Source organism: Anabrus simplex, chromosome 5 (assembly GCF_040414725.1).
Source record: "Anabrus simplex isolate iqAnaSimp1 chromosome 5, ASM4041472v1, whole genome shotgun sequence".
NCBI lineage: Eukaryota > Metazoa > Arthropoda > Insecta > Orthoptera > Tettigoniidae > Anabrus > Anabrus simplex.
The window spans coordinates 254,827,922-254,851,058 of NC_090269.1; the positions used below are offsets into that span (position 1 = coordinate 254,827,922).

Consider the following 23,137-nt stretch of genomic DNA (forward strand, 5'->3'; position numbering starts at 1 on the left):
ACAAGATGGACGACATGATATGATAATTAAAATTTGAAGCATTTTTTTTTTTCACTTGGCTTTACGTCGCACCGACACAGATAGGTCTTATGGCGACGATGGGATAGGAAAGGGCTAGGAGTGGGAAGTAAGTGGCTGTGGCCTTAATTAAGGTACAATCCCAGCATTTTCCCAGTGTGAAAATGGGAAACCATGGAAAACCATCTTCAGGGCTGCCGACAGTGGGGTTCGAACCCACTATCTCCCGATTACTGGATACTGGTCTCACGCAACTGCAGCTATTGAGCTCGGTAAATTTGAAGATCTATCCACTGACTAAATTTAAAACAGATGATGATGAGCAATGATTGTGAGTTTAAAATAATCGGTGGATTTAATTTGCTATGACTTATTTGTTGTAAAATTATAGATGATAGATTATGGTAGAATAAGACATAGCCGTAAAATGGAATAATATATCATGCAAATTAATATTTTTAAAATTTCATTAAAATATACAAACACAAACTAAAACAGAGCCAATTTTTAAAAAATGCAGTAAACAATAACATAAAGACCAATACGAAACACTACATTTATATATGATGAAACAAACCGTTATCCCTTATAAAATGGATGGCGAGGTCTATTGACTGCTCGTCATCTCGTAGGATGAGGAAGATGGTACTCGGGAGTTTTAGACTATGGCGCAGATTGACCAGTTACATGCACTCCGTAAGGATGTGTACCATGGTAATATGATCGCTGCAAGTACACACTGGAAGGGGGTCTCCCTTCAGTAAATAGGAGTGCGTTACTATACTGTGGCCAATCTGAAGACGGCACCACTGCTTCCCTCCAAGAAGCCCGAAGGGAAGTTCTTCATATCTTCATTTTACCATTTATTGCTCTCAGCTTATTTGGAAGTGGAGTGGCCTGCCATCCCATCTCCCAATGAGAAATAACCAAATGTCTCGTCTGAGAGCAAATATCACTTGCTGGAACCCTGTAAGGCAATGGGAGCAATATAACAGCCTCCTTGGCAGCCTTGTCAGCTAATTTGTTTCCCTCTAAACCAATGTGGCTTGGGAGCCACATAAACCTGATTCTAGTGCCGGCATCCAAACACCCAGCCAGCAGGTCCTGGATCCGCTGCACCAGAGGGTGCCGAGGGAAACTTGTACCAATAGATTGTAACAAGCTCGAGGAGTCAGTACACAGCAGAAAGTGCTGGTGCTCATCGGACAGCATGTAGCACATAGCTTCACAGATACATAGAGCTCTGCTGTGTACATATTACAGACTTCTGGTAAAGGAAAAAGAAACCTGTTATTGTCGACAACGAATGCACAGCCTACTTTCGTTTCTGTGTAATGCGCCGGACGCGTGTCACGCCACAGGGCTTCATGTCTTCCATCAACTCATCGTCAGTGTTCAGGATGAGATCGTGGTGGAAGATAACTCCACAAACTAGATTCAAGGTGTTGTGCTCCTCCACTTTGGCAGGAATATCGCCATGTTTGCACTTGAGCAACCAATCACCTTGCACAGCAGTGTGTGTCCTTAGCAACAAACTACCGTTGCACATTTTTTTTTTTTTTTCAGATCTTCCAGTTCACCATAGACACCTTCTATGTGCCTACTAAACAAAATAGACTTTACCAGCTTGAAGTCACTTTCACCAGTTCAGGTAGCAACCAGAAACCTAGGGAGGCTGGATCCCATTTCTTCACGCTGCGCATTTTCCCAGTGGGTTGAACCTCTCAAGTAAGGAAAAGTTAAAGACTTTGGTGGGGGACCACCTTGGGCAGGCTAAAGACGTTTCGAAGCCATGCCCGAAATTATCCTCCCCAAATGCCACCCACGCTGATCAGGGGCCTCTGTAGCCCAAACAAGCAGCCAAGGCAATACTCACCTGGTTGTAGCAGGTATTGCCTGGGGTCCGATGTTCGACCATGCCTACTATGGAATGACTGAGCCAATGAGCATTAGGACTCCCTTCCTCCAATCACTCGCAATAGCATGTACCCCATAGTGTGTACAGAGTAAGAAGTATAGATTAAAAAATAAATAAACAATTAATAAAAATACGTCCTGGCATTTGGCTGTGTGGGAACCTGTGTTGTCAGGCAGATACTACCATGCGGGTACATGACACTCCCACCCAAATGGCTCCCGGGGTCACCATAGGGCTTTTGAGCATAGTCGCACATGTAAGAGGTCCATCTCCGAGCATGACACACATCAAGAATTTTGAATTGGTCTACAACTAACCCTCAAAAGAGGGGTGGGAGGAGGGGGACTGATGGCCACATGACCCTTTTAGTCGCCTTCTAGGACAGGCAGGGATTACCTGTGAATGTATTCAGACCCTCCCATCCACAGGGGGTCCAACACATGATACTAAACCACAATCAATGTTCGTGCCAAAGTTGCCCCTTTTAGTTGCCTCTTATGACAGCCAGGGGATACCGGGGGTGTATTCTACATCTGCGTGCCCCACCCATAGTGGGTGTTACCCATTTAGTCGCCTCTTAGAACAAGCAGGGGATACCGTGGGCGTATTCTTCATCCACGTCCCCAACCTGCAGGGGGTGAGTTTGATGTGGGAGCACAAGTTAGCTGCTTGTTGCAGTAAGGAACATTATTTATAACGAGGACAGTATGAGGTAGTAAATTAGGTATTAATCTCTCCCTGAACAACTTTTCATAATTTGTGAAGTCCACGTCATTGTGATAATCCCCTGTTTTCTGGCCAGTTTTAAAACCTACATAGGCATTCGGTACAAAACTGTCATCCCTGCCAGCGTGGATGATAGTAATTCTGTTACCTTTTGAAACAGGTTTAAACAGGCCATGCATTGAGTGACCATGGCAGTGATATCACTGTGCAACAGAACATGAAGGTACTCCTTCCAGTGAATCTGAACACGAAGTTTATCATATACTGTTAGGTATGTGACTTGATGTTTATAAGGGGAAGAATGTTACCATGTGATACAAGAGTATCATTCTTCAAAGAGGCCACACCAGGATGCAAAGTATTGTTATTCATTTGCCAGGTCCCAAAGGAGAAGCTCGAAATGCAAAAACTGCTATTGATTGTTGGAGGCTAATTGTAGCATATACAAACATTTATATTAAGAGGATGAAGTCCAAATTTCCTAGGTAATGAGATGCCACAGAAACCAAAAAATCGGAAATGAAAGCTATGTTCTGACTTCTGTGCCATGCCAGTATGCTGCAGTCAGTATATCTCAATACAAGAAATCTTTGGGCCACTGATGGCAGTGGTGTTGACATTTTCATTGCAACGATCTCCAGGATCTGTATTATTTCTAGAGATCAGAGATGCTCGATGGATAAACTTGTGCCTTTATGTGAAGTTACTGAAATATTCAAGCAGAACATACAGAATGCTTACACAAACAGTGGACATGCCACAACTGACGAGGAGCTAGATCTTTTTCGTGGTTGCTGTGGTTTTAGACGGTATATGGCCAACAACCTGGCCAAATACAGCATCAAGGTATTTTTATTGGCTGAGGCTCATACATTCTACATAAGTAATTTAGAGGTTTATGCTGGACAATAACCGGAAGGTCTATTTTGGCAGGATAACAGTGTACATTCTATAGTGAAGCGACTATTATTTCCAATTGATTGCACTAGGAGGAACATACTCATGGACAATATTGGTTCATAAGTGTGCCAATGACAAATAATTTACTGAAAACCCATAGGTGTAGGTACTCCAAGGGTAAACAAATGTGAAATACCACCTGAACTCGTGTCTTCCTAAGGTAGAGAGCAATTTTCATCCTTGTTCTGTTTCATAAATTCGGTCACGCTTACATCATATGTTCCAAGGAAAGGATAACTGGTTATTAGTTGCCTACAATATAGATCCTAACACTGGACATATGAAGAAAGCTGTGATAATGACATTCTATAATGAAACCAAGGGTCAGATGGACACTGTTGGTGAGTTATGTGGGTCATACATGGTGTCCAGCAAGTCTTTCCAATGGCCATCAACTATATTTTTAGATATTTCAACATTGCTGGAATATATACATTTGTCATTCATAAGGCTAATCATGCTGGAACACTTTGAAAGACATTTCCTTAGAGCTCACCAAGGAAAAAATTGTATGAGCTACACTAACTTCTCTACCATCAGATCTTCAAGCCCAAATGCAGTGTTTGAACATAGTTTTGAATGGAGTAGTTAAAAAAGAAGATAACCAGCCAAGAGAACAGCGCTGAGCTGGACGGTGTGAGAAATGCCCTAAGAAGAAAGATTGCAGAATGCAAACATCATGTGTAATGAGCAACAAACTGATTTGTAACCAACATAAAGTATTTCTCACATTTCTCAGTGTTGTTACCAATCACTGGTCTAAAGCTAATATAAACTTCTGATTGCAAGAAATAGACTTGATAATTCTATGTTTATGTGTGATTTATGTAATGTATCTCAAATTGTTTACCTTTTTCATTATCACATCAATAATAGCTTTTTATTGGGTCTAATGTACGTAAAGTACAATAGTCATATAACTGAATGATGTGTTTCATATTGATAAAAATGGAGATACAATGAACTTACATTTGTATAGATCATGTAATATGAGGAAATGGGTTGTGCAACACTTTTAACTTAATTTTCTACCCACAAAATATTATTAGATTCTGATATTAATACAAAGATGGTATTTTGCTTCTTGAAAACAAAGTGAAAAACTGTTCAGATAAAAATTACACAGATGGTTCTACTGGTTTTCCATTTTTACACCAGGAAAATCCTGGGGTGATACCTTAATTAAGGCCACGGCCGCTTCCTTCCTGCTCCTTGCCCTTTCTACTGTCATCATTGCCTTAAGGCCTTCCTGTGTCAGCACAACGTAAAGCCAATTATTTTTTAAAAATTACACAGTGCACACACATACAGTACGTTACAAAACAGAACACACATCCTGTTGGGTTAAACACACATGAAATTCTTTTGAGCTCTTTTAAATTCAGAATTTTAAGATTTCTTTTCTTTAGAAAGTTTTGAGAAAATATGAATTTGTGACAGGAAATTTCATGTAAATGTGCGATGGCAAATCATACACATCATACGGTGTAACAATTCTGCTATCTGTGAGGCAGGAATTTCTTTTAAGTGGTCAGTTTGACAAATGCCATCATCATACAGATTTTTGTTCAGAGTTTGTAATTTTCATATCAAATGCATTCTGCAGTGGTTCTTCTAAGGCTTAAGCAGTTCTATTCCAGAGTTCCATATTAAGAATAAATTGTTTGGCAAAGGCAGTAAATGAGCCTGGAATTACTCGGAAAGCAGTCTGTAACTAACCACTGGATGAGGATGATAATCACTTTACTATTTGTTCATTCTTCATTATAAACACTAATGGGTTAAATCAGAACTGTTTGTTCTTGTATGATGGTAAGTAGATGTTGGCAGTTAACTGAATAACACTTTCTTGGAATATGTCATAGTCATAAAATATGTTGTTTGTATATTACAGGGCTGTGAAGAGCGTACTTGTCATGGCTGGCTCCCTGAAGAGGCAGAACCCTGATAAAAGTGAAGATGTAGTGCTAATCAGAGCACTGAGAGACAGCAATCTACCAAAGTTCTTGGCTGATGATGCTAACCTCTTTCAGGTTTTCACTTTTCATTCTAATATATAGCATTGCTCATTAACAAAATCTTCACTTAACGTTCTTATACTACTCTATAACCCTAGAAATGTTAAAGGTCAATTTTTTTCCTATGTTATGCACCTGTCTGTAGCAGCAGTACCAAAACAATTAACATTCAAAAAAGTCACGTTAAAGATACCCTAAGTGACAACTACTGACATAAGGCACATACTGAGTTGTTAAGCGTTCTTTGAAGTTTTTTTTTACTGCTGTCAGGAATTCTGTATCTATGTAAATACTCCATCCTCTTTGCATTGGAATTTCATTTAAAATATAGGATTTTTATCCACCTTATTCAGTACACAATGTTGTTAACTCTAAAATGAACACATGGATAGTCCAAACTTCTCGCTTTACATGTCTACTCATATTATTTTCTGTTGTGACCCTAGTTTTGCAAATATTCCAACCAAACTTTTAACACATGGATAGTTTAATTTTAGAGTTAACAACATTGTGTATTGAATAAGGTGGATAAAAATACTATATTTTAGTTGTGGTTTGTCAATATGGACCAAAGATGTTTATCATATGTATAAAGAAAATTGGTCAAGATGGTGATTCAAGATGTCAACATTGTTGGCAATATTGACCTTATTGTGGAATTAATAGATGAAGGAAACGATTTTAGTAATATAGAACACAGTCAAAATAATGGTAATAATACAAGTAGTGACAGTGAGAGTGAGCTAGAGCAGACTCAAATGCCGGAAAATGGTGATCGCGCAAGTGACTCCGAGGATTATGTACTTCTTCAACGCTGCTAATGCAGGTAGAGGTGGGCCTAAAATGCTAGAGACAACTAGAAAACTATTACAGAACTGAAGAGAAAGAAACCTGCTGAGGAAGAGGAGAAAGAATAAAAAGAAATCCACTCAATCCACTTAACCTGTCCAAACTTCCCCCTCTACACATCTACTCATATTATTTTTTGTTGTGACCCTAGTTTTTTTTTTTTTTTTTTTTTGCAAACATTCCAACCAAACTTTTACTAATGACTGAGAAAATATCAAAGAGCAATTTTGTATGTATTAGATTTTTCATCTTAAATAAGTGTTTTTCTCGCAGTTGTGCCTTGAATTTTGAATAGTTTTAAATTTTATTTTGTTTTTCAGTTATTAGAGTGATTGTTTGATCTTTCCATTTCATGTATGTAACATAATTTTCAGAAAAAAAAATTGTGGTAACTGTTAGCATTTAATCCATAGGCTACAAATTGCAGGTTTATGTGCTGGCAATTAAAGCTGGCGCTTGTAGGGTTAAACAATTCAGAGAAACTTCTTTTTCAGAACCTTACCTGTATCCAATATTAGATTCCATATTTTCCTTTTAAAGCAGACCTGGCCAACAGCTGGAAACTGCAGATTATGATGATGATGATGATGATGATGATGATGATTTTCCTTTTAGGGCCTGAATACAAATGATTCATCAGTGAGACTCATCATCATGCAAGAGATGAATCAGAGTATCTCACTGTATCCCAAACAGTAAAAAACTTAGAGCCAAATCAGAATCCTTTCTGGCAACATTTAACATAAATTCCCTTACACAAACTAGCAAACTGGAAACCCTCACCAAAGCAATATACAGAAATCAGATATCCATAATTGGGTCAGTAGATGCAGGGTGGGTTGCAGCCCACAAATTGCCACAGTTGGTCCGTGGTCCAACAGCTCTGCACTCTGATCGGCCAACCAAGCAGAGGAGGGGTGCCAACCGCTTTACTGTGGCTCTACGCCTCTGCATTCAGGAGACGGGACAGGGCTGGACCTCACGGCTATCCCCAACCGTCGGCTGTCCAGAGAATGGTTTTCTGTTCTCCTGCACTAAGGCAAATGCTGGGACAGTTCCTAGTATAGGCCATGGCGGCCAACCCCCCTCACTTTCTCCTTCACCATAACAAATCTCCCGGCCTGAGAGATGGCGTCACTGTCTAAGAGGCCCGTCTCCCCCTTCAGGGGAGGAATGAAAACATTTGTGTAGTAGTAGTCCATAATTGCCCTACAGGAATCATGGTACCTAGATGAAGAAATCTTCGAATCGAAAGGTTACCATTTCTTCAAGAGCAGATCTCCAAAACAGATCTTCAGCAGATCTGTGATGCTTGGAACTGCGTTTGCTATGAGAACCAGACTCCTTATGTTGGTTGTAAACTTTGAACCAGTGAATGAGAGATTATCCATATTAACAATCAAAACGGCCAACAAGTTCTAATCCTAGTGAACACACATGCCCCTACAAATGATATAAACAGGTCTAACCCAGATGAACTGGATAACTTCTAGGACCTACTGGAAGAAAAACTAGCCAAAATTCCCAAATACCATGTGAAACTTCTTGTGAGTGACTTCAACACCCAATTAATTCGAGAACAAAAATACCAGAAAATTATAGCAAATTACCCCACCCACAAAGGAACCAACCAAAACAGCAAGACACTTGTCTCCACTTGTGAAAATCACAACCTGCAGGTCATGTTGACCCACTTTCACCATCTACTTAGAAAGCAGATGTACAGGCAGTCTCTCATCTAAACCACCTGAGAGTTCTAAATAGATCATGTTGTGATCTCCAGGAGAAACAACCCTGAGATCATGAAAATCAAAGTAAGAAAAAAAGGCATAAACATGGTCTCAAGACCACATGTCTATAATCAAATTGAAACCAATCACCAATCACCACAAACACTAGGAAGACCACCAAACAGATGTTATGCTTTGACAATGATAAACTTTAACAACAGGTCATGGAGTTCCAGGAAAAGGCTAGACCAAACGACTGTTATTATGCCATCTTAGAAGCTCTGCAGTTTGCACTGGCTGATGATAGAAACTCGTTAAGTTCTCTGCAGTCTATTGACATCTGTTTCACACAAGATGCACTGGTGCAGTAGATTCATGACCTTCTAGCCAGGTTATGAGATGCTGGCACCAGAATCACTTTTGTGTGGCTCCCAAGCCACGTTGGGGTTGCGGGAGATGAACTTGTGGATAAAGCTGCAAAGGAAGCAGCACTTTTACCTCCAGGACCTATGAATGTACCTGCTAAAGATATTTGTTCTCAGCCACATCAAACCATCTTGGTGTCTTGGGAATTGGAGTGGCTAGCTATCAGAACTCCAAACAAACTGAGAGCAATTAAGATGACAACTACCGTGTGGCGGTCCTCTTTTCAGCCTTCAGGGTATAGTATTGTGTAGGCTGAGGATATGTCACGGACCATCTACACACTCTTATCTACTAAAGAGGGAAGACCCTCAGTGTGTTCTTATGGTGCCGACTTCACCATGGTCCACATCCTCATAGAGTGTGCCAATCTCTCTGGCCTAAGACGGAGCCTTGGCCTGCAAGAAACACTCAAACACATACACATACTAGCCGATTATGCGACTGCTGCAATACCATGGTATTGAAAAGGTGGACCTTTAACATTTTCATTTTACTGTAATCCCAGTTCAGTACGGAACAAAATGAAGTTTCTTTCAACTAATGTTGATCTTGTCATACACTTTATGTGCGACAGTGGATTAATCAAGGGTATGTATATTGCAAGTGTTCTATTACTCATGAAATTCACGTTCCCTTTTGATTCGTTAGTTAACTTTTCGGTTTAATACAATACCTTTTTGTTTTATATTGTACTTCGTTTTCAAATTCCTTCATTCAATAAATAATTTTGTTTTATTTTAAATTTCTTTTCCACTTAATTTGTGTAGAGAAGATGATTACCTAGTTGTACTGCCTCTTAAAACAAATACCACCACCACCATCACCACCACTGTGACTTTAACAACATCAAAAGGTGCCTGATTGAGGCTGCCGAAGTAGTTGCAGAAATCAAAAGAAGAAAAAAAAAAAAACATGCCTGGTGGAATGATACTTGTGAATCACTCCTCAAGAAAAGGCACAATGCATGGAAACATTATTACTCAACGAAATCAGAAACTGACGGGAAAACCTACAAAATACAATGGGCCCAAACAGCTAGAATGATCAGATCTGAGAAAAATGAGTATTAAAAATCACTTATTGAAAAGATAGACCAAAACTTTAAGAGAAATGAAACCAGAGAGTACTACAGAACATTCAAAACAAAACTCGCAGCCTGTAAGTTGCTGTTGCTACGCTTTCAGCAAAAGGACGGTACACTGGCAACTTGAAATGGAGAATATAATATTCTAGCAGACTACTTCAAGAATCTACTAAGCTGTGATAAACCCTAAAGGCCCATTGAGACCAAGAAACCCATACTCAGGTGTCCAGAATCCAGACCACCCAACAAAGATGATATCAAATGCCACATTGCCTGTCTCAGAAATAACAAAGCACCTTGAGAAAACTCAGTAGTTGCAGAATTGTGGAAATATACCCATGAGGAATCAGTTAAAATCTTGCAAAAGCAAGTAGAAGAAATTCTGGATTCAGGAAACCCTACCCCAAGATTGGAACAGTGCCCTCATCCATCCATTTCATATGAAAGGCAGCATGATAAACATCAACAACTAAAGAGGTATATCCCTTGCTATTGGTAACCTATACAATTCTCTCATTTATCATCATGAAGTGTTTAGAAGCTCAAGTCGAGCTTCAAATAAATGAATGCATAGGGGGCTCCATGAAAAGTTGCTCTACAGGCGAACAAATCCATAACCTCAAAATTATCATCAGGAATTGTACTCTAGGGCCCAGACAGTACGGGTCAGTCTTTGTGGGCTTCAAAAAGGCATATGACTCGATATACCATGTGGTGCTGCTAAACACCCTTAATGAATTTGGGGTTGACCTTAAACTGCTGGCATTAATTAAAGCCACCCTGACAAATAAAAAATCCAAGATAAAGTTCCAAGGATGTCTCTCGGATTCCTTTGAGGTCAAAACAGGAGTCAGACAAGGTGATGGGAGATACATTTCAACTGCATTCTTCAGAAGATCATCAGGACTTCATGAACAATATTGATGGGAACCGAATATAGTTTCAATCCTTGAAAAGAATTTACTTATTAAGGTCCACCTATTCAATACAATCAGATGTCACCACTTGAACTAAATGGTCTGTACAAAATATAACATCTAAAGGACATGTTTTGACCTAGTGAATGTAGGGAATAAGACATTCAGGTTCTTACAGGCAATAAAGGAATTTTTTTAAATATACTGAAAAATATAAACATAAACCTTGATAAAAAATCAAATCCTATCCACAACCTCAATGAAATTCAAGAAAAACCCAACATTCTTTCTGATGAAAAAAGTAAAATAGGTTTTAATCAACATACAAACAAGTCTTCTGCAACATGCAATACACATTCAGCTTCCAGTACTCAAATTCATCTCTCTTTCCTTCATCTGATCTTTCCCTTATAAACATTAACTCAAAGCAGTCCCAAGTTAGCACTCAGTCCAACATCCGTCCAACTTACTCAAGGGGCTGGAGAAGAGAGAGTGAGTACATGTCACAGCACATTCATTATTTACTCTACGTCCATATGTTTCTCGTTCTCACACTTGGTATTCTTCTTCAGACTGCAGTACACCAAAAATTAATACCCAGTTCCGACTTCAATGACTGATTTCATTATACATTTTTATTCTACATGGTAACAACCATGCAAGCATGCAAGCTTTACCACATAACAAAGGACTATGGATTCACAAAAATCGTTGAGATTCTCTTACAGAACCAGAGTTCCAAGGATGGAATAGTAGATGGAGAGACCAAAAGAATGGCCTTCCACAGGATAGTGTTCTGCTGCCTATCCTCTTTATAATATATTGTACCCGTAAAAATGTGTTCATATCTTTAAGGCGCTTGATATTAAATGAACGAGCATGAGGCTTAATCTCGGTTGTGGCTTTATCATTGGAGCTGGTACAGAGAGAGGTATAGTTATCAAATTGAGAGATTATTTTGATAAATTGAGTTTATTGATCATCAAAAGCAAGTTCATATCACCTTCATACAGCAGCGTGGAAATGTCGTGGCTGGTTGGTACCTCCAGGTCCTGGGATGGTGCTGGACATCGACTGGGCAGGGACCACACCTGCTCGGATGAGGAGTTCTGGAACGTCTGGAGGTTCTGGAAGTGTCTCGACGTTCTGGAAGTCTCGACGTTCTGGAATGTCCCGACGTTCTGGAATGTCTCGAAGATTGGTACGCGTTCCTGGGTTCGATTCGAGACGTAATTCACACCTGAATTTCCTGTACGGCACTCCACACATTCAGGGCACTGTCTGAACAGATATGACCTTTTAATTATGATTACTGCAAAAACGCTCTAGAATAATCACTCGAAGAACAAGTACTGGTAGAAATGCAAGTTCATAAGGCAAGCTCACTGTAAGTCAGGATGTTCTAGAGGATTACTGTTACTGCAGTCCTAAATGCATAGTTCTGAAGGTTTTAAACATATTGGCAATGAACTGAATAAGCAGCACTCGGAAACTGTCCTGTTGCATTAATAAGCGAAGTGAATAGCCATTAAAGAAAATAATATTTGAAAGAAAAAGTCTAACTTCATAAATTATGGATCACTCAAAATACTGGAAAGTTCTAGGCTTTAGGGAAATGCGATATGCGTATTCCGAATTGTCACAGTCTTTAAGAATCAAAACATAAGTCCCTGTGCAGCACTTGGAAAGCATTGCATATTTCACAATTAAATGTAATGTTTAATGTCCCCTAAGTTCAATGTTCCAGAAATTGATTCAAAAATATAAGTTCGCGTAAGTTCAATGCGATACACAACACACGTGAAAATTCAATCGTCGTCGAATAAGTAAGTCCTTATGTGGCACTTAAGAAAAAAACAAAGTTCCAATGTGTAGAAATAACAAAGTTCCAATGTGCCGAAATGTTAAAGTCCCAACACGACACTCGAAGAAAATAAAGTTCTGTGACAATGTTCCAGTATGTCACCTTAAGAAAATTATAAAGTCTTATCGCGACACTCGGCGAAAATAACTAAGTTCCAATGAGACGCTTCAGAAAAAAAAACAAAGTTCTTATATGGCACTTTAAGAAAAAAACAAAGTCCAATCACGACACACGACAAAAAAAACAAAGTCCCAATGTGTCAATATGACAAAGTTCCAATACGATGCTCGCAGAAAACAAAGTCCCATTCAGGCACTTCAAGAATATGGCAAAGTCCTGATACAACACTTAGAGAAATACCGAACTTGGATATCGCAGACTGTCGACTAGAAGTTCGACACACACAAGACTTCTCTTGTCACCCGTGTCACAGAGACGGCGGAGTGACAGACACTGAATTCGTAGGTCGGGTGGTCTTCCTTTTATACACGTTCGCATGGAAGTGTCTAGAACTCGGGTACTATCTACCCTTATAACTTCTATAATACTCGGTGGATTTTCTTGAAATCTGAACAGATGATGTCTATTGTAAGGGCCTTTAAGATGGCAGTGTCAAAATAGCGATAAATTAACTCAAAGATGTACTTTTGGGGACGAGCTGATCATTACCATATATGGTAGCGGAGAGCTGGCTTACGGCGGCCACGTCACTCGCTGGGTACGTCACTGCGTTCGGCGGGCTGCCTACCTTCCACCTCGCGCGAAGTTCAACAAACATACTTCGGACTTCTGTCGTAGCGGTGTTCCCGGTACAATATATATGAATGACCAACCATGACCCCCTCTCACTAGAAGCTTCATTTAAGCCAATGATCTGGTTTTGGCTTTCCAGTTTGATGAATTCCAGACTATTGAAGGGATATTGGATTCCTCACTTGAAGAACTATCAATTTATAAGAAAAACCAGTTAGTTCAAAACCCAGCTAAGACCCAGGCATGTGCATTTCATCTTAGTAATTCGGAAGCTAACAGGCAGTTGATTGCGGAGTGGGAGGGGAGGTGATTGGAACATTGTTTTTTACCAAAGTACCTTGGAGTCACTCTGGACCAGGCTCTAACATACAGGACACACTGCACGAATACTGGAACAAAGGTCTCAGCCCGGAACATTATCCTTCATGAACTTCGCTCAACCAAGTGGGGCGCATGTCCAGCAGTACTGAGAACACCTGCTTTGGCTCTCAGTTTCTCTACGGCAGAATACGCAAGTCCTGTGTGGTTCGGTTTGGCTCATATAAAGCGGGTGGATGTAGCTTTGAATGAAACCTGCAGAGTAGTTGCACGATGCCTGAAAGTAGCCCTAATTGAGAAACTTTACTGTCTGGCAGGGATCGCTCACCCTGATATTTGGAGGGGGGGAGTGGCAGCAAGATATGGGAAGACAAAGGCGGAGAAAAATAGGAGTCACCCGCTATTTGGACTTCTTATGCCTCCTAAATGATTAAAATCAAGAAAGAGCTTCCTCAACATGTCTACCACTTAAAACAAATCATCAGCAACAGGGCACTGAGACCTGTGGCAATGTAGAATACAACATCTTTCAGAGTGGATGGTACCTCATGGACATCAGCTCAGCTGGGCTATATGGAGGTCACTTAATTGTTTGAGGAGTGGTTCTGGAAGATCTAGGGACAACCTCAAGAATTGTGGGGAATTTAGGAAAACAGACAGTTTGTGATTGTGAGGAAAAACAAACTACCCTACACATGTATAACTGAAGAGAAGCTTTTTATTTTGGACCAGTGGGTTATTAAACATTAAATGCTTTTAGACAATGAAGTGCAGGTTACACTCGACCATATGTGACTGAGACAGAATTACTTTGGCCGCTATTTTGAATCAAACAATACTTCGACCAACTCGAGTGATCGAGTCAAAACTCGAAGGTGAGAGTTTCAAATTCATGGTTCACGCCACCTCTGCGCACCTGTACAGTGTAGGCCTACATTTCAGGACTTAATTCAAATGACCAAAGAGGGAATTGCTGTCACTGAATACTGGATGGACTCATTGTGACCACACAAATTATATCTGTAAAGTGCTGTGTATTATGTGCAATATAACGTGTATGTTATGTTTATATATAGTGAAAGCTCATTAGTGCGTTCCTCATTAACACGTTTTCCCACTTAGCACATTGTAAATTTAAAGTCCCGATTATCAGCGTATTAAATCTATATAAAAAATACATCACTTTCTGCGTCACAAATTTTTGCTATTACCGCTTAGTACGATCACATTTTTTCCTAGCCCTGAAAATGTTCTTTGTCATCCCTTGCAGAATGAGAATGATTTCCAGCTCGGGTAAGAGCCATTGCCACAGTTCCATGATAATGGGAAAAGACCTTTAATTCCTGAACTTCACAGGCTAAGTTGCACCTTCAGGGTGCTAGCCGTTAGCCTCAGGAATTCTCAGTTTTGCTTGCTGGTGAGCAGTGAGATTGCTGAATAACACAGTGAGCCTATTTGTGCTTGTATTTCACATTCAATTCAGAAGTTAGAAATGTATTTTGTGTTGAGTAGTACAGTGAATGGTAGCAAATATTTGTCGTTTGATAGCCTACACCTGGATTAAGAACATAATCGTGTTAAGTTGACCAGCGTGATGCATATTTGTCTTGTGATAGCCTAGTTATGGGAACAGAAAAAGTCATGGAATTCTTTACTAATGAAGACAACATTAAAAATCTGTCAGAAAGAGGACTAGCATCCATATCTTAAAGTGCGCAGAGGTGGCGTGAACCATGAATTTGAAACTCTCACCTTCGAGTTTTGACTCGATCGCTTGAGTTGGTCGAAGTATTGTTTGATTCAAAATAGCGGCCAAAGTAATTCTGTCTCAGTCACATATGGTCGAGTGTAACCTGCACTTCATTGTCTAAAAGCATTTAATGTTTAATAACCCACTGGTCCAAAATAAAAAGCTTCTCTTCAAATCCCACTGTCAACAGCCCTGAAGATGGTTTTCCATGCTTTCCCATTTTCACACCAGGAAAATGCTGGGGCTGTACCTTTATTAAGGCCATGGCCACTTCCTTCACACTCCTAGCCCTTTCTTGTCCCATTGTCGTTGTGAGACCTATCTGCATCGGTGCAAAGTAAAGCAGATTGTAAAAAAAAAAAAAAAAATGGCTTCTCCTAACATTTGGTTTAGAAAGACTGTATTCTGCAATAATGCTTTGATATTTTTATGGGCCTTGTGCAAATATTTTCATTTTTGTTGTTTTTTGCACCTTTCAGTGCACTGTTTTTTTTTATAAGACCCAGTGGAAAAGGTTTTCATATTTGTTCTCTTGAGTTTTTCCACACCTTTTAATACTTACTTCTCATATAGTTTTCAATGTACCCATGGATACACAATGTAAAATTACCTCATGTTGGAGAAAATGTATCTAGTGTTTTCATATCCCTATTGGATGGATTTTATTCATGAATTCAGTATATGTTTCCTCACTTAACACACTATTTTTCCTTGTCCCCTGCAGAAATGTCTTAAGAAGGTTTTACTTTCTTTGTATTTATGTATATTTATACTGTTCATGCTGTATAATAATGCTCTGACATGAAATATATACAGTACAATAATAATTTTTTTAAAATTTCATGTGGCTATTTCTAGCCGAGTGCAGCCCTTGTAAGGCAGAACCTCCGATGAGGGTGGGTGGCATCTGCCGTGTGTAGGTAACTGCGTGTTATTGTGGTGGAGGATAGTGTTATGTGTGGTGTGTGAGTTGCAGGGATGTTGGTGACAGAACAAACACCCAGACCCCGGGCCATTGGAATTAACCAATGAAGGTTAAAATCCCCGACCCGGCCGGGAATCAAACCCGGGACCCTCTGAATTGAAGGCCAGAATGCTGACCATTCAGCCAACGAGTTGGACAACAATAATAATAATGATATAATAATCTTCCACATACATCACATAATACTCCTTCAGCTGGGCAAATTTTATCATTTTCTATTCAACATTGGACTGTCAATCATCTAGTTAAATTATCACCAATGTTGAACACAACAAACTGCAAAACAATGCATGATGTTTTAATCTTTTTATTGTCAAACTGAACTTTTCCTTCTCATTATTTTATATACATGTATGCATATCTGATTGTATTGAATAGGTGGACCTAAATAAGTAAATTATTTTTAAGAATTGCAGTTATATATAGTCAAGTCAATACAGAACCTAAGATGAAATTTGCCACCTGTAACTGAACACAGCCTGCTCAGAAATGGGAACCAAATCCAAGGGATCATGGTAGACTGTCTAGCTTTTACCAATAAAATTGCCATTCTGCCAAATGACGTAAAAACTGCTAGGGTTCAAATCGAACTGTTAAAGGAAACCGCCAAGCAAACTGGCCTGCAGATATCATTTGTAAAAATGGAAGTGATGACTAACATCAAAGACGCACCACCAAAACTCCAGACAAAATACGGGGACATCAGCCGAGTAGAAAAATTTAAGTACCTGGATGACATCACCATGAAAATTGGGCTGGACAAGATAGCACTTGGGGAACAAATATGCAAACTTGAAATTGCCTGTCAAACCACAATCTACAACAAAAAATGCCTTTCCCAAAACACAATGTAAGATATATCACTATAAAATGGTTCTGAAGCCAGTAGTTATGCATGCAGCCAAAACTATCCCTAAATCCCCAAAGAGGGGAAGAACTGGAGAAAAAAGAGCATAGAAACATAAGAGGAATCATGTGATCCAATTACAAGAATAGCATCCACCAAAAAGAGATCCAGCAAGGAAATCCATAACAAAATAGAGAAAATTATAGACACCATCTGTAAAAGGCGAGCATGATTATATAGTCACCATAGTCACCTCAAATGAATGGACAGAAACAGGTGACCAAAAGGGGCTTTCACTTCTTTATATTCAAAACTTAAAACCATGATTCTTTGGTTTAGAAACGCCAAAGAAAACCTTCAAATGCTACAAATCAAACCTGGAGATGCCTTCGACAGAGATCTTTTCTGAAAAAAAGATAGTGACAAATGTACTAGACCGAGATGAATGACTGAAAGAAGACACAGCGTCACTTGGATAGAGGAATGCAAGCTGGCCCTTGATGGGCCCAGCAAATAAATAGTAATAAAAAACTGGTACTTATTATTGTACTGTTTTGTATTCCTATCTTTGTATGTATATGACTTGAATTATTACTTGTTTATTCCTTTCCATTATTTACATTGACCCATTGGGTTTCTCTTCTCCTTTTTTTATTATCCGAATTATATCTGTAAAGTGCCATGTATTATGTGCAATATAACGTGTATGTTATGTTTATATATAGTGAAAGCTCATTAGTGCATTGCTCATTAACACGTTTTCCCACTTAGCACATCGTAAATTTGAAGTCCCGATTCATAAAAATAAATAAAAAAATACATCACTTTCTGCGTCACAAATTTTTGCTATTACTGCTTAGTATGATCACATTTTTCCTAATCTTTAACCATTTGTATTGATATTATCTTTTGTCTGTAGTCTTTTCCTGTGTTTATCTTGCTTTCTTCTTTTCCTGTACACCCTACATCAAAAGTGAACATCTGTCAAGATAGCTTGTCAATAAGTGTTGAAGCCTGCTCTCCTGATGTAGCTGGGAAGCAGAAATAAGCTTGTTGGGTGCTGAGAAGAAATAAATGTAGAAGAATTGGGACTGATGAGGATAGAGCACATCCATATCTATTGGAAGAAGGGAAGAATAGGAAATTGTCCCTTTGTGTTTTCATGTCTGTTTTTGTCTCCACTGAGCTTGATAGCTGCAGTCGCTTAAGTGCGGCCTGTATCCAGTATTCGGGAGATAGTAGGTTCAAACCCCACTGTCGGCAGCCCTGAAGATGGTTTTCCGTGGTTTCCCATTTTCACACCAGGCAAATGCTGGGGCTGTACCTTAATTAAGGCCATGGCCACTTCCTTCTCAGTCCTAGCCCTTTCCTGTCCCATCATCACCATAAGACATATGTGTATCGGTGCAACGTAAAGCCAATAGCAAAAAAAAAGCTTTTGTCTCCTTTTCTATTGTTCACTCTTCTGATGCTGACCTATCACAGTGTTTATCCTGTGTTTCTAATCACTTGCCTATCTTTCTGTATATGACTTAAGTGGTTTTCTTTTTACTTCATCTAAAAATTTAGTATGATAATACTTTGCATTTAAATGTTACTGTTTCGCTGTTGAGGATAATAGCATGTTGATCACTATGTATCACTTTGTATTGTGTAGTACTTCGAGAATATATTTCTTTCTCACCTATGAGTTAGATCATCATCATCATCATCATTGTCGTCGTCATCAGCAGCAGCAGCAAAATTAACAATTGAGGAGTTCAAATGGAAAACTATGTAAGTGCCAAACGCAAAATTGTTCAGTATTAAAGAAAAACATTTCTGGTGGAGTTGGGCACTTACATGGTTTAACACCATATGGATCATGCCTGAACATTAGAAAACACAAAATATTATGAACACTCACTTTCATTATCACATTGCATTTAATAGAGTATATTGTATGTATTACTCGTTTACACCTGGTCTAAACAAACTAACTGTCTTTGTAAGAAGAAATCTCTTTATAGCTAAAGACAACACAGCGGCCAGCTCTAATGGTGGTGGCACATTCATGGTTCTTTACTTTAAAACATTGGGCACATATACGGTGCATGCAACAGCAGCGCTTCCTTGTGACACCTGTAACAACTAATTTGATAATCTTAGGCACTTTCACTGTTTACCACCTTCTTCAGCTTGGCACGTACATTCATTCCTACAAAAAAATTAATCAATTTTGATTTTTGCAACACTTTTATGGTTTTCCATAACTCCTCATTTCTCTTCTGTGTGCATAAGGGTGCCAATTATGGGTTCATAAAAGGATTAAGAGACCAATTGCAGAACCACAAGTACTCTCACCACCGAGCTCGATAGCTCAGTTGCTTAAGTGCGGCCAGTATCCAGTATTCGGGAGATAGTAGGTTCGAACCCCACTGTCGGCAGCCCTGAAAATGGTTTTCCGTGGTTTCCCATTTTCACACCAGGCAAATGCTGGGGCTGTACCTTAATTAAGGCCACGGCCGCTTCCTTCCCACTCCTAGCCCTTTCCTATCCCATCGTCGCCATAAGACCTATCTGTGTCGGTGCGACGTAAAGCAAATAGCAAAAAAATAAGTACTGTCACCGTGCTGGCACATCAAATCTACCAAAGCTTCTTGTCATCGTAGAATCCAACAATCAGCTCTTCTCTGATTTTCTCATAGGATAGTTGGATGAAATTAACATTTCAAGAGAAAATAAGGGCATATAAAAGAAGAGGGGAGATTTCTATAAGAAAGAAAATTAGTGGCAAGAAAAATGAAAGACAGGTGGGGAAAGACAGCTGAATCTGACCAAGTAAAATCATCATGGGAATGAAAATGTAACAGTGTATATAAAGAGGGCTAAAGGGATGAAGTGTTGTATAAGGAATCATGTCACACACACACACACACACACACACACACACACACACACACACGCACGCATGCACGCACGCACACACACACACACACACACACACACACTCCCCTCTAGAAATGGGGGAAGGAAAATGTAACCTCACTACAGGTTACACAACATAATGAACACATGATAATAATGAAACTGAAAAATTATGTGAAATGTAAACATATACTCATGGCGGCTTAAAACATAATAACAGGTAGACCAACGTGACAGCTACGAAAGGATGTGCGAAACAGCGTGGAAACCCTACAAGGCTGATAGGAACATATCCGTTGTGGACAAGAAGAGGTACGAGATAATCACCCTCAAACTTATACAGTGAAACCTCGGCATGCAAGTAACTTGGTCTACGAGTGTTTTGCAAGACGAGCAAACATTTTAAATAAATTGTAACTTGATAAGCGAGTGAGGTTCTGCAATACGAGCAACACGTGTGCCTACGTTTTCCCCACCCCTGTGCCTTTGTTGAATGGATGAATGTGGTCTTTGGTCCTGTAGTGAAGAAATACCTTTCAGAAAATAATCTGCCGCTCAAAGTCTTGCTGGTTATGGACAATGCTCCTGCTCATCCTCCAGGCTTTGAGGCCTTGAGGACAACTTACTGGAGGAATTCAAGTTTTTTAAGGATAAGTTCTTTCCTCCCAGCACTACTCCAGCCTATGGATCAGCAAGTAATTTCGAACTTCAAGAAGTTATACACCAAAGCACTATTTCAGCGATACTTAGAAGTGACTGAAGGAATAAACCTTACCCTCCATGAGTTTGGGAGAAATCATTTCCCCATTGTGGACTGCCTGAAGGTCATTGATAATGCCGGATATGGAGTCACCAAGAGAACTCCACTTCTACTCAGGGAAAGCTGTGGCCTGACTGTGTTTTTGAACATGGCTTTGAGGGGATTGTTGGTGACAGTGAACCACCGATTATTGATGAAATTGTGTGCTTAGGGAAGACTGTAGGGCTGGATGTGAATGACGTGGACATTCAAGAGCTGGTGGAAGAACATACCCAGGAACTGACCACCAACAAACTGATGGACCTGCATCGCGAACAACAGGAGGATGTTATGGAGGAGATCTCGTCCGGGGAAGAGGTGGAGGAAAAGTCAATGGAATCTCTAATTTCAACTGAGATTCAGTAGAAGTGAAAAATGTGGGAAACCGTGCAAAATTTTGTAGAGAAACACCACCCATATAAGGCTGTAGCAGTGCGAGCGATGAATCAGTTCAATGATAATGCAATGTCACATTTTCTTGAAATCCTCAAAAAGAGGCATTGCCATTGGACAGGTTCCTTGTTAAAGCTGCACGAAAAGAAAACAATTCCAGTGAGCCAACAGATAGCAGTGATTTCCGTCATGAAATTCGTGCTACACAGTGACTTTTCTCATGTCATCTCTCGTCTCCCTCACACCAACAATGATTCAATGGTAAGGTAAGGTGCACTTTAATTTGTTTTACGTTACATTTTGTTTTAGAAATGGTATGCGAATAACTATTTTTTTTGCTGTGAACGAATCATCCGCATTTCAATTGTTTCTTATGGGAAAACTTTCTTTTATATACGAGCGCTTTGGATTACAAGCATGTTGCCAGAACGAATTATGCTCACAATCCAAGGTTCCACTGTAATTTAATAACTAACAAAGGAAGATAAAGATACAAAGCAAAATCTACGTACCAGACAAACAAGACAAGTTCAAAATGAAAATAAAAGCAGGCTGCGCTTGTAAATAAAATATGCTACATACCATTTGCAATTAGACATTAACAAAAAGGGAATTTTAGAAAGCACAAGGTGAAATACAATAGTAAGATGAAAGTTAATGGCGCTTTCAGATTAGCGTACTACATTACCCAACTAAGACGAGAGAAATAAATAATAAAAACTCAACTCAGAGGCGTAATTAACTTGCTCCCATACTAAAAACACTTCTGGTATGGAGCATAGGGTTCATTCGCTTAAGTCGAGGGACATGGATCTATGGGATGCAATCCCAGTGAATTAAATTACAAGTTACAATTTTCTTAAACAAAAGAATACAAAAGAAATACAAAATGTTACTACTTAGCTGAAAAGCTAAGTCATATCGAAGATTAAATTGTGAATGTGGATATCAACGGTAAACTCTGGCGTACATTACTATGGAACAGTTACTTTAAAATAAGTTAAAGATCAAAACACAAAGAATAATTCTTACTCCGAGGTAGGTATCCCATGACGGGATGGACGGCTAAAGCATATCCGCCCTCGACGCTGGTCAGTAGCAAAAGACATGGCAGAGAGCTTCGCTCCCACGGAGGAGCGAGAGGTCGGAAATGGAGAAACCCGCAGATAGCCAATCAGGCAATGAAATTTTCTCCTGACATTCACATTCACCAATTAAAATCCACTTTATTCCTACTAATAAAGATTCACCTAATTTCCGCAGCTAATGTTTGAGATCTTTCTATTACGACACACTAATTTCATCATCAAACAACAGGGCACATGTAGGTACAGTCTGTTTCACAAGTAACATTTTAAAGCTTCCAAATACCAGTTACAACAAAACTTTCACATATTAATAATGACAATTTTGTACACACACACACACACACTCTCTCTCTCTCTCTCTCTCTCTCTCTCTCTCTCTCTCTCATATTATTCATTAAAGTTCAAAATTTCTTTTCTTCATTGGTCTAAAAGCAATATCTTACACATCATCATAATTAAAAATTTTCGATCAACAAGTCCCATGTCATTTCCTTTGACGCAAGTGTGATAAACTGATATAACTTGAAAACAATATTCTCTCACCCATGGGTAAATAATGCAAGTACCGAGCTAGAATTGTTATTATTGTTATGGGGATACCGTGGTGGACAGAGGTGAAGGAAGGTGCGGGCATGAAGGGGTCTACATGAGGCAATCAGAAAATGAATTTAAAACTTTAAATTCAGAGCTATATATCTTATTCTGCTGTTTTTTTCCAGACGCTTAATTTTAACAAAACAAGTCGCTCAGTGACAGAACAAGATTTCAGGTACAGAACTACCTCATT

The 23,137-nt window shown here is 39.3% G+C and overlaps 1 protein-coding gene across 1 annotated transcript in view; it reads left to right on the plus strand.

The window, feature by feature from the left end:
- Dhc16F (Dynein heavy chain at 16F) overlaps positions 1-23,137 on the plus strand; it is a 1,052,459-nt gene that overhangs the window by 389,862 nt on the left and 639,460 nt on the right. The window contains exon 27 of the mRNA XM_068227815.1: positions 5,517-5,655. Coding sequence (XP_068083916.1) covers positions 5,517-5,655 — 139 coding nt within the window. The remainder of the gene's footprint in view (positions 1-5,516; positions 5,656-23,137) is intronic.